We start from the raw sequence: 13172 nt of genomic DNA on the forward strand, positions 1-13172 counted from the left end.
ATAATAATCACACTAATAAAGTAGTATTAGAAATAATGAGGTTGGTAGAAATTAGAAAAAGATTGAACTTAAAGTAAATTCTTGGTACTTTTACAAAGTAATTTCTGTAATCAAATATATTAAAAAATCTAAGTCACAAAAAAGTGAATTAAGATAGATTTAATTAATTAATTCTTCAAAACTCTTCTTGATTTGAAAATTTTAAAAATAATGTGTGACTTTTATAATTGTTTTTTAAAAATGGGGTGGATTCACAAAAAATGTGGGGTGGAGATATCATTGCTCGTGTTTTTTCCTAATATTTTTAGCATTTATTACAAACTCCTACTTGATGTCAAACCTTTTTATTATTGACTGGAATATTTTTTTTTATCAAAATTGAAAAGGATAACACACTATTATGAAAACTATAGGAAAATAAAAGATAAAAACTAACTTGATTTGTAGCGCAGTTATTTTAGTTGGAACTCAAATACCGGAACTCAAATACGGGGAACCTAAAATTACTCATGCATGAATAATTCAAATGTTATGCATAACATCCATGGATCTTAATTAAGCACATATTTGTATAAGCAAGTAAATAAATTCTAACACATCCATTTTAAGTATTAGGTCTGATTATATAATGTTTTTCATGTGTGAATTAGAAGGATAAAATGATATAACCCTAGAAAAAAAATTGGGATAAGCACCTATTTTTTCCTGATTTTTTTTTCATCGGGCTTGGACTTTGAGCCACCACTAGTCTTAATTTACGTAGTTCACTGATTATTCGTTCCTAACCTATATGGGATATTTGTGGTGATATTGGACAATAATAATATTGACCATGGGAATCACATGATGATCCTAAGGAACTTGTAACAGTCTTGATACTTTATGACATGCAAATATTGTAAAATTAATCGTAATTTTAGGAATGCAAATATGGGGGAAAAAGTTCCTAATTCATTGTGGTTGATCATGTCTTTCTTATATAAACCGGGCCTTTTGAATTAAAAAAATCGTTCTAAATTTTCCAATCCAAAATTTTAAAGTACGTAAAAGTATGCAAAAATTTTAAAATTATGCGGTTTTAAAGTTTTTTTTTCATAATACTATTAAATCCTACACTTTTAAAGTTTTTTCGATTTATGTATGTGTGTGTATCTCAAGAGTGGGTGTTCTCTTTTTCTTATGCAGACATGCTATTGAGTAATATAACTTTATAATTAATTGAAAACTAACGTGAAGTGAATATTGATTTTATTAAATCATATGTCTTAATAACATGTCGGCATGAAAAAAAGAATGAGAATGCCTACACTTTGAGGAAGATTATATATATATATATATATATATTTATATATAACAGAATTCTTTTTTCCCAGTACACAACTCTAATCCAGAGTTTTAATATCAGAAAATGACCGTGGTTTTTCCACGCTTATCTTGTGATTCAACAAACAAGGTTATACTTCCCTGCAGAATCCTATCATCCAGAATCAACAAAGATCTGAAAGCAAAATCAACTTGAACATGATGTCAATCAATGTGAGAGAGAGAACACAATTAGAGCCAGCGGTTGCATCCTAAAACTTCTTTTGTCTGTCGAACAAGAACGTAAAACATTTTAACTACAGTGCTTATATATAAATGTATATTTTGATGGAGAAAATCATATCATCAAAAGAAAACTCCCAAAAATCATATCATGCTTTTGAAGATGGTGTCATTTCTATTTACACATTTTTCCCTTTCAAATTTAACTACCATTGGAGAAACCCCCATTTCTGTCACCCATTTCTTTGTTGCATGTGCTTTGATAATCATATTCTTGTACTATTGTTTCAGCTTCAGTGGCGTCTACCTTGTTGATTTTACCTGTTACCACCCTGCTGATAGCTTACGAGTCCCATTCTCTCATTTCGTTGAACATTTTACCACAAGTAATGTGTTTGACAAAGAGAGCCTAGATTTTCAAGAGAAAGTTTTGGAAAAATCAGGCATTGGAGATGAATCCTGCATACCACTTAACTTGCATGAGATGCAACCTGATGTTTCCTTGAAACGATCTCGCGAAGAAACTGAAGAAGTTCTCTGCACAATTGTCAAAGATCTTCTCTCCAAACATAAGATAAACCCTAAAAGCATTGACATTCTTGTAACGAACTGTAGCCTTTTCTGTCCCACACCATCAATTTCAAGCATGATCATAAACAAATTTGGATTCAGAAGCAACATTAAAAGCATCAACCTAAGTGGAATGGGATGCAGTGCTGGAATTCTGTCGATAAGTTTGGTGAAAGATCTTCTCAAAGTTCACAAGAACTCATTGGCTTTAGTCCTTAGCATGGAAGCTATATCTTCCAATGGTTACACAGGCAGCACCAAGTCCATGCTAATTTCCAACACAGTATTTCGCATGGGGGGAGCTGCTATTCTATTATCAAACAGGCAACAAGATAAGCATATTGCTAAGTACAAACTCAAGCATCTCGTTCGAACCCACATGGGGTACGATGATCAAGCATACTCGTCTGTCTTTCAGCAGCAAGATAAAGATGGAAACGTAGGCGTTTCAATATCAAGGTCACTATTACCAGTTGCAGCCAGGGCTTTGAGGATCAATATATCACAATTAGGTCCCCATGTATTGCCATACTCCGAGCAGCTCAAGTATTTGTGGTCGGTGGTATGCAAGAAATCTAAAACTTATGTGCCAAATTTTAAGAAAGCTTTCGAGCATTTTTGTATACATGCTGGTGGAAGGGCTATAATTGATGCTGTGGAGGAAAATCTGAAGCTGAGTAAAGAAGATGGAGAGGCTTCAAGGATGACACTTTATAGATTTGGCAACACTTCATCTTCTTCATATTGGTATGAGCTTTGTTACCTTGAGGCTAAGGGTAAGGTTAAGAAGGGAGACAGAGTTTGGCAAATTGCATTTGGAAGTGGATTCAAAGTTAATAGTGCAGTTTGGAAATGTGTTTCCAATCTTGATCCAAAAGAAAGGAATGCATGGTCGGATAGAATCCATTTGTATCCTGTTGGTATTTAACAAACATACTCCTAGCCTTAAACCATTGAATGTCTGTCCAGAAGTTACAAGGAGCCTTTGATATATCCACAGACAGTAATAATGTATTTTTAACATGGTTAATTATGCCTTCGAGTGTGCACGCCTACACTGGGCCAGACTCCATTAGGCCTTCTACAGATTGAAAAAAGGTCCGGCCAAAAAAATTCAAATGAAACAATACTTAAATTTATAAAAAAGAATGGAAGTTTTAATCTTACGATACGTGCATCCCACAATGAACTTGTTTTCTGACGAGATCGTCTTTGGATTCCTATCATAATCTTCGGGATCTTTGTTTGATTCATAACATTTATATCATCAGTGTGGGCTCCAGGCCTATTCCGTTAAAGTACTCCTAGCACCCTCTTTGGGCCTCTTGAGTTCTGCTGGGCTGGCCTATATAACATTTTATTTTTTAAAATTTGTATATATTTTTCCAAATCGTCAATTAAAGCAATAAATATTTTTATTAATTAATAAATAATAGTCTAGAAAAAACCACCAGAGGTCTCGGACAAGAGTTCCTGTTGAAAATGATTTGATGCCATTCACAGTCTACCCCGAGTACGGGAGAAATTCTATAATAATTTTGCGACATCAAGTTAATCATATAATAAATAAATAATGTTATGGTATGTGTGAATTTATTGTAAAAAATTATTATGCAAGTATTAATTATATACAATTTAACAAAATATGTCATATATATTAATTGGTTATATTAGCTTTGTATATCTTAGAACTCCTTCAAAGATAAATATTTAAAAATAATAATAAACTAATAAGATTCTGAAAAATAAGAATTGAACAAGTATTTACTCTTTTCTCTTTTTATTTTGACAAGAATAATTATCCACAACTACAAATCAGATTAAGGAATATCACATGCATCTTCAAAATTTGAAATCAAAGTAGTGATAATGTATATCTAACAATAATTTCATCTCCATAAAAAAAAATAAATCAACAAAAATTTACCTCATATACACTATATAAGCCGGTCATGGCATGCCATTGACACTATTCGAATACTTTCATTAATTAAAGAAATTGAAGTTCTAGTATCATCCCAAAGCAACAATGGCCACAGCAAAAGCAATCACCGTAATGTTTTTGATTGTTTGTTGCTTGAATCAAGGCTTAGCTAGTACAAAAATTATGAAGCTGTAGCAACAGCAAATCCAAACTACGGCTATGATTTATCATGGTTCGGCCATTTTCCCTTTTACGGTAGGTGGCCATGTCCTTGGGCGCAACCACCTCATCCGGCTAACCCATGCCCATTTGCGCACCCACCTCTACCAGCTTACAAGTGGCCCGTGCCATCATTCCATTGCCCTTGGGGGTTGCCACCTAAGCCTGCTGCATCAAACTCTAAAGCTTGATTATGTTTCTCTTTAATTTATTGCTTTCTTATTATGATTTGGTTGTAGTCAACTTCTTGTTGATTGTCTAGAATAGGTGAAATAATAATTTCGTCTCTTTGTTTGGGATGTAATGAACCAATAAGCAATAATACTCCTTTCCTTTTTAGTTACTTATCTGATCATTTATTTTTCCATTATTTTCTAGGCTTCTGTCAATCAATACCTAAGTGCTGGAACAGTACTACTTATTAGATTTGTCATGACTAATGCCCCATGTAATTAAACAAGACGAAAATGAGCATATCCCTGTGTTGTTGGACTAAACTAAGCAAAATCTTCCTTAGTGTATTAAAATTAATTCAAATTCTTTGTGTTTGTTTTTAAGATCTTGTTTCCACTTATTTTATTCTAATATAAATTCATATCCAAACCCAGAGTGAATTTCATAGTAAACTAAAAGTAAGCTACGCACATAATTAATAAGGCCATACCCACCCCTAACTTTTAACAACTAAGCCCTATAACTGTATGTGTTTTTGAAAGTTCAAATAATTGTACTTGATTATATTTTTTTTAACAAGATATTTAAAATGAGATGAGATATCTCACCTGCCAAACATTAACCCATGCATTCATGGGGAGTTGAATTGAGCAGGCAAATTTTAATACTCGGCATTTTAAGCGACCCCGTATTCTCGGTGCTGCCGCTACTTTGACAAATTTGGCTTTACAATTTCCAAATCTGTAAGATTTTCTTGCCGCAATTTATAATTAATTTTGGACAATTTAGGGATGGCAATTCGAAAAGCCCGGCCCAAGCCCACATCATTTAAACAAAGTATAGGCCGACAAGAAAGGGCTCGAGCCGGGCATAAACTTTTTTAAATTAATTATAAAATATTTTTTAATTAAGAAAAATATTTAAATTAAAGATAATTATATAATATATAATAGAATAATAGTTCAATATATAAAATATTAGTAATACAACTTAATAAAATAAAAAAACCTGGGTCAAGTCTAGATTTTTTTTTCTAAACCCTTGTCCAGGCCCAACAAATGTGAACTTGTAATTTTTAAGCCCACATCCAAGCCCACCCCTTGTAGGCCGGGCTTTAAACCCGTAGACCTAAACTAGGTTGGATCAGACTTAAACCGGTCCGAACTTTTTTGCCACTCTAGTTGGGCATGCATGGGTAAGGAAAAGAGAGGTATTTTGCAATACCTCATTTTTTTTAAGTATTTGCTCTGTCAACGATTATTGTGTGTGTGATCTGTTTTGGTACCGGCTCGAACATGGACCGGTGATATGGTAAATGGTTAAGCACCACACCAACAGGCCCACAACGGAAGCTGGTATTCAGCAACACTTTACTAAATCAAGACTCTTTATTCTCAGGAAATTGTCACCTCAATTTTCATTCTATTAATTAGCTTTTGCCAACTTGCAAACAAAATCTCTTTCAATTTCTTCTGAAAACCATCGTACAAAATTTTAGTTTCAGGAAAGCAAAACTAAAGGCGTGTGTAAATTCTTCTTTACTCCTTAGGATTTGGGTTAATTATCAAATTAGTCCTTATATTTTTAAAATTATTCAAAATGTTCATGTATTACTTCTTTTCTTTTTATTTATTTATTATTATCTAAACATGACATACAAAATTAGAATAGATTAATTAGATGAACTTTAAAAATTTTCTATACTTCAGTATATTATTAATGAAGATTAATTTCTTAGAATTCAATAAGCAAAATCCATCTATTCCCAAGTCAAACTAAAAAAAAGTGATCCATTTACCGGTCCAGCAAGCCAATTCTCTCCTCATTTATGTGAGGTGGATACGAATCTTATGAGTGAATCTAATAATACATGGAAGGCAGAGCGCATTTGGTATTGTAAGACTAACGGTAGCTGATTGGCTCACTGTGCTGATGCAGCCAAAGTTAGTTGGTTAGGCTCATAAGAAGTTCAACACACGTGCCTATAACAAATTATAGCAGACCATTTAGCTTGATATAAATATGTGTAATCATAATAATAATAAAAAAAAGTGTAATCTGTATTCATTTGATACGGTTAATAAGAATCTTCTAAAAGCTTCAAGTCAATACTTTTCTTTCAATTTTCTTTTACATTCTTGCTTGCCAAGCACCATAGTTTAAGATTCAAACAAATCTCATTTTTCTTATTTTTAACACAAAATATTTTACCAACTCTATTAAATGACATCCTCACCCGCGCAGGTCATTACTTCATGATACTTCATGATTGGTGGGTGAATCTAACTTTTTAATTATAAAATTTTATTTTTATCTAATATAAATAAAATTAAAAGACACTGATATGCAATAAATAAAAAATATAAAATAAGCAGATTTTAGTGGAAATAGATATACAACAACATTTTAGATTATTTTTTAAAGTATGAAGTCTAATTAGGCAATTCAGTTAAATTCTACAAATCAAAGTAGCTGAGGCATCATAAAAGGACTCTTGATGGAAGTTCATCCAAATATCAAATATGTCTGGTCTAAACTTCTCCAATCTTTTTTCCCCCTTAATCAATATTTTATTATTACTATTATCAATTATCATTATCATTATTATTACACAAAACAAATACGGCTATAGCCACTATAAATAATTTTCCAATTTGATTACTACCTGTATGAACCTCAAAGAATATAAGATTTATATATAATAATTATACATCAACCAGAATTAAATTATCGAAAGCTTACTTAATTATCTTTCAACACCTACGTGCTGGAAGAGTACTACTTACTTATATATTTTGATTTATTTTTCCATTATTTTCAAGGCCTTTGTCAATCAAACTCTAAAGTTTACAAGTCATTGTTGCATTTTGTACATTCGTGCAGTGCACTGCACTTTCTCTTCAAATTAGTAATTAGTAATTATGTTTTTAGTCTTTATTGAATTTTCTTAACCACTTCATATGCTTTAGAGTAGAGATGAGGAGAGTATGGGAATATAGCAAACTTTGGGGAAACCATTTGAGGATGCCCCACGTTATTGCAGCACATTCATGGAGAATTTTATATGAAAGCCAATTGTGTATACTAGATAAGTTAAGATTTCATAAACTTTATAAGTGTAACTTTATCTTCAATATTTTTGGTCGGGATTCAAAAGTATAAGTGTGTGCGCGTGTGTGCATTTTTGGTAGAGATGACCATATCAGATGCTGATCGTTTGATTGATTTCATAGGTTATGTTGAAGGCACTGACCTGAGTTTGATGGAGAAATTTTTTAAGGAATTTGGTTACTAGACAACTAGTAATAATTAGTAATTATATTTTAGTTTTTATTGTATTTTCTTAAACTCTTCAGTATGCTTTAGAGTAGAGATGAGGAGACTATAGGGATATGTACTTTATAAAATTAATACAAATATCAGTGTAATGATCTAATGTAAGTCCTAGTTATATATTTGATTGTAAATATCCATGTAATGATCTAATGTAAATCCCAATTATATATTTCATTGTAAATATCATTATACTGATCTAATGTAAGTCTCAGTTATATATTTAATTGTAAATATCAGTGTAATGATATGCTGTCATAACAGTACTCCACTCCTCCGTGAGGGTTATTTGTTTGGGTATGTATTTTATAGAATTAAAAACGTAATAATGTAAGTTTCAGTTATATATTTGATTATAAATATAAGTGTAATGATATGCTGTTATAGCAGTTATAAATATCTATGTAATACAGTAACCTGATGCTTAATCAATTCAAAAAAATTATATTATGGATCTATTGAATAAAATTTCAAAATTTAGGTTGTTATTCTTAAAAAAAACAAATATTGAAATGTTTAATTAAATAAAATCTTATTGATTATTAAAAATAAAAACTGAGAAAGATATAGTTGTGGTCACTTCATCCGCTTTATGTAAAAGATTAAGATATTTTCGTAATCTTTTTTTCTCTTATCTCTCTTAGAATCCTAAATCCAGTAAAAATAATCAGCATAATTGTAAATAAAGTGAAACAAACCGATTTAATTATCAACATTAAAATTTAAGACCCAGTCTTAAACCATTTATTTTCCTGGGTAATTTTTAAAAACCTCCCCTGAGGTTTGGACTTGTTACAAGTAGATGGTGAGAATTTGTTTATTTGTAAAAAACCCCCTACCGTCAGTTAACTTTAACATTGACCGTTAGTTGACTGTGTAAAGACAATATTACCCTTAACAACAGTTTGTAGACGAAAATAACTAAAAAAAAAATTAAAATTGCTGGCGCGAAAAGCACAAACCTTATTTTTTGACAATTTTATCCTTGTCAATTCCAAAAATTTACACTATCATAGGTAAAGATTATAACTATTTAATTTTCAAGTTTTTAATTTTATCTTTTTTGTAGGAACTTTAAGAAAATATCAATAATTTAAAGAGAATTTTTCAAATTTTTAATTTTTTCTTTTTTGTAGGAACTTTAAGAAAATATTAATAATTTAAAGAGGGTAAAATAGCTAATAATTTTAATTTTTTTTTAGTTATTTTCATCTACAAACTATTGTTAAGGGTAATATTATCTTTGCATAGTCAACTAACGGTCAATGTTAAAGTTAACTGACGGTAGGAAGTTTTTTACAAATAAATAAATTCTCACTATCTACTTACAACAAGCCCAATCCTCAGGAGAGGTTTTTAAAAATTACCCTTATTTTCCTAGAAACGATTATGAGAGAAGAACGATTGGAAGATCGAGTTTCCTTGTCCATAAAGTCTTATTGATTATTAATAATTGAGAAAGACATGATTGTGGTAATTTTTATCGCTTTATGTTAAAGGATTAGGATATTAAAAATAAATTATGAGTTTTTTTTCTCTTTACTTTCGGCAAAGGAAAAACCTTCCCGCATGCCAAGGTTTCACGCGTTTTAGATTACAGTGAAAGTGCTTTTGCAAGTATTTGAAGAGTTGCGCAGACGCGTTTTCTGACACTGGAAAGAGATTAGAATCCGATGGAGTTGCAGTAGCTGGTAAATATGCTTTCCTCTTTATAATTTGGGTAAATTATCTGGTTAGCTTCTGTTGGTGCATTACTTTTTGTTTAAAATTGATACAGGTTACAGTCAGCCATGGTACCTTTTTTTTTAATATTATTATTAGTTAAAATTAGGGAAAAATTGTGTTATAACTATGATATTATGCTACAGTTTCACTCAATCATTAGATTTTAATGGATCCCGCTCATTTAAATAGATTCAACGACTTGATGTAACAATGAGACGGTACCACAGTTGCACCGTCGATGCCGTACCCTTAAAATTAATATGGTTGGTTGTGTATTAAATAAGATAAAATAACGTTTTATTAAAACATCATAAATGTTTTTATTTCTTACCATTTTGGATTTGGAAGGCCCTTCACATTTACTTAACTAATCCTTATGTATATTCAATGACCATGCTTCAATTTCAAACCATTGTCTTCCTGACATCACCCTCGATTCTTTACGTGGCTCTTTTTTTTTTTCAAGAAACCGAAATTTTGATATATTAAATTGGACAGTGGTACTTTTACTCCACAATTTCTAAAAATTTATCTTACATTCAAGAAATAATTTCAATAAGTTCAAAATATTTTTGAAAAATATAAATAATGAAAAAATTTGGAGATTTAATCTAATAAAACTAAATACCTATACTATTACATTTAAAGCTCATGTTTCTTATGAGAATTTAATCAGTATGTATTATTAAGGTAAAATAGTTAAATAAAACTTATATTAAAGCAGCCTCAATACTCAAAGATATCAAAGTGATAAAAAAAAGTTATAAGACAAATTTAATTGATAAATTACAATAACTTATTGTTGATTTGTATATTTAAAAAATAATGTAAATTGATTACAATTATTTTTTAAAAGTAGGATAAATTTACAAAAATTAAAAATGGTGAGGTGGAAATACCCCAATAAGTTGCCCAATGTGCTTTAATTAATTCATTTACCTTATCCTCCTTGTCCGTAAAGTGCTAGCAAATGTTTTTAGCGGTCAATGACGAAAACTTTACATAGACAAATATAGATAGGAAACATAAATTCACTCTCATATTATTCATGCGATTCGATGGTCAACTTATACAAGAAGGCTGATAGCATAGAAGGAATATAATTTGGGGATTTTTTTTTTCCATATTTGGAACTAACGGCAATAATATTTGCAATATTTACGTGAAATAATGACAAAGATATTAGCTCATACTTGGCTAAATTGAGAAGCTTCAAGATCATATCTTAAGGATACGAATGTGATCCTCATGAAATGATTAGCCCAAAAATAGATAAAATGTTCGGATTGCCTCATCTTTGTCTGGAATTTCTCATCTTTTGAATCTGTAAATACCTCTCTATAGAGAGAGAGAATTGAAACCTGATGAACAAGTAACAATGAAGCTCTTTGCATTAAGCAATCTTTGTTTCTTCTCTAGCTTATTCCTTTACAGGATAGCATCCGCAAATGCAGATGGAAGAGAGACAGAACATGCTATCTTACCTCCAAGAGGTTGGAACTCATATGATTCATTTTGCTGGATCATTTCAGAACAAGATTTCTTGCAAAGTGCCGATATTGTTGCTAAGCGTCTTCTTCCTCATGGATATGAGTATGTCGTGGTGGATTATCTCTGGTATAGAAAGAAAGTGAAAGATGCACATATAGATTCTGAAGGAATAGATTTGATCGATGAATGGGGGAGAATGGTGCCTGATCCTGATAGATGGCCATCTTCAAAAGGTGGGAAAGGGTTTACAGAAGTAGCAAAGAAAGTACATGATATGGGTTTGAAGTTTGGGATTCATGTGATGAAAGGAATTAGTAACCAGGCTGTTAATGCTAATACCCTTATCTATGACTATGACAAGAAAGGTCCCTATACGGAGGCAGGTCGCCAATGGCGGGCGCAAGATATAGCCATCAAGGAAAAGCCATGCGCATGGATGCCGCATGGCTTTATGGCCGTTAATACAAAGTTGGGAGCTGGCAGAGCTTTCCTGAGGTCACTGCATAAACAGTATGCGGACTGGAGTGTTGATTTTGTAAAACATGATTGTGCATTTGGTGATGACTTGGATGAAGGTGAAATATCCGTTGTGTCAGAGGTTTTCAAGGGGGAACACAACCGTCCAATTATCTATTCTTTGTCTCCGGGAACAAGTGCAGCACCAGATATGGCACAAAAAATTAATGGCTTAGCCAACATGTACAGGGTAACTGGGGATGATTGGGATAGTTGGCCAGATGTTGCTGCCCATTTCAGTGTTGCAAGGGACTTCGCTGCTGCTAATATGATAGGCTCCCAGGGCTTGAATGGGAGGTCATGGCCTGATTTGGATATGTTGCCACTGGGGTGGCTTACTGATGCAAATTCAACTCAAGGTCCATACAGAGCTTGTAAACTTACTTTGGATGAGCAAAAAACTCAGATGACATTGTGGGCTATGGCCAAATCTCCTCTTATGTTTGGAGGAGATGTTAGAAAGCTTGATGATACAACTTATGGTCTGATTACAAATCCTACTATTTTGGAGATTGACCATTATAGCTCAAACAATAAGGAGTTTCCTTATATTAATGGAGGAAAGGAGGGAGCTACTGGACCTGGCGCTGGAGCTAATGCGACTGGAGTTCGTTCTTGGATTGCAACTGGAACACAAGGAGAAATTTACCTTGCATTTTTCAATCTGAACAATGCAAAGACGGCAATTTCGGCCGAAATAACAGACCTGGGCAAGGCACTTCCTGGGTGGAAATTGAATCCTTCTTGTAAAGGGACTGAAATTTGGAGTGGAAAAGACTTTGGAGTGATGCAAAAGTCTGTGTCAACAGAAGTTGAGACCCATGGTTGTGCACTATTTGTTCTTAATTGTAAGTAATGTAGGAGAAATGATACTATTGCAAAAAATACTACGGGTTTTTATTGAAATAACTTAGTGTGATCTTATTGCATTTATATCAGAAATTCAAATAAAATATTCTTGGAAGATTAATCAAATATAAACAAAAATTACTCAATGTGCTTTTGATTTTTACCGTCTTTCTTTGAAACTAAATTCATATTAAGTTGTATGTGGGTAAATTGTTCTTTAAACCTTAATGTTTGGGATAATTATCTTATTAATCTTTGTAATTTTTAAAATTACCTAAAATGTCCGTCACTTTAGTTGGCAGCATACTTGTATTTTTGCCTCTATTTTTTTTTGCAAAAAGTTGGGCTGCAAATGCGAGGAGCCTCTTCTTTCTTTCTTGTTGGACCATATTAAATTGGGTTGCGCAGAATTTAGGCATGTTAATAAGAATTCCTGGCCGAGGTGTTGGATCTGATAACCGGGCAAATAACATAGTAAAGTGTCACATACATCTTTCATCAATTGGTGCATTTTCAATTATCGTGGTATATGTTAGTAATTATTAATGTTTAAATGAATACTCCCCCCTCTTCCATTTTTATCCTTACATTTAATCAAATAAAATAAATAATATTTAATAAAATAATATCATATTTATTTAAATAATATTATTTTATAAATTATACTCATTAAAAATAATAATTTATATTGATTCTAAGTTAAAATTACTTAAAAATAATATTATTATACTCATAGAGAATTAATAATATTACTTTATACTCTTTTTATTTGAAAATATAATATTATTATATTTATTTAAAAATAATAGTATTATATTTATTTAAT

General features: G+C 31.7%; 2 protein-coding genes across 2 annotated transcripts; both read left to right on the plus strand.

Annotated features, from left to right (window-relative positions):
* The first annotated feature begins 1681 nt into the window (after positions 1-1681).
* LOC102623609 (3-ketoacyl-CoA synthase 7) lies at positions 1682-3109 on the plus strand. The gene has a single exon (XM_006471058.3). The coding sequence runs from the start codon at positions 1697-1699 to the stop codon at positions 3041-3043; it is 1347 nt and encodes a 448-aa protein (XP_006471121.2). The 5' UTR covers positions 1682-1696; the 3' UTR covers positions 3044-3109.
* A 7520-nt stretch (positions 3110-10629) lies between these two features.
* Positions 10630-12355, plus strand: LOC102623310 (alpha-galactosidase-like). The gene has a single exon (XM_006471057.2). The coding sequence runs from the start codon at positions 10869-10871 to the stop codon at positions 12351-12353; it is 1485 nt and encodes a 494-aa protein (XP_006471120.2). The 5' UTR covers positions 10630-10868; the 3' UTR covers positions 12354-12355.
* Positions 12356-13172: the final 817 nt, after the last annotated feature.

This window comes from Citrus sinensis, chromosome 5 (assembly GCF_022201045.2).
Source record: "Citrus sinensis cultivar Valencia sweet orange chromosome 5, DVS_A1.0, whole genome shotgun sequence".
Taxonomy (NCBI): domain Eukaryota; kingdom Viridiplantae; phylum Streptophyta; class Magnoliopsida; order Sapindales; family Rutaceae; genus Citrus; species Citrus sinensis.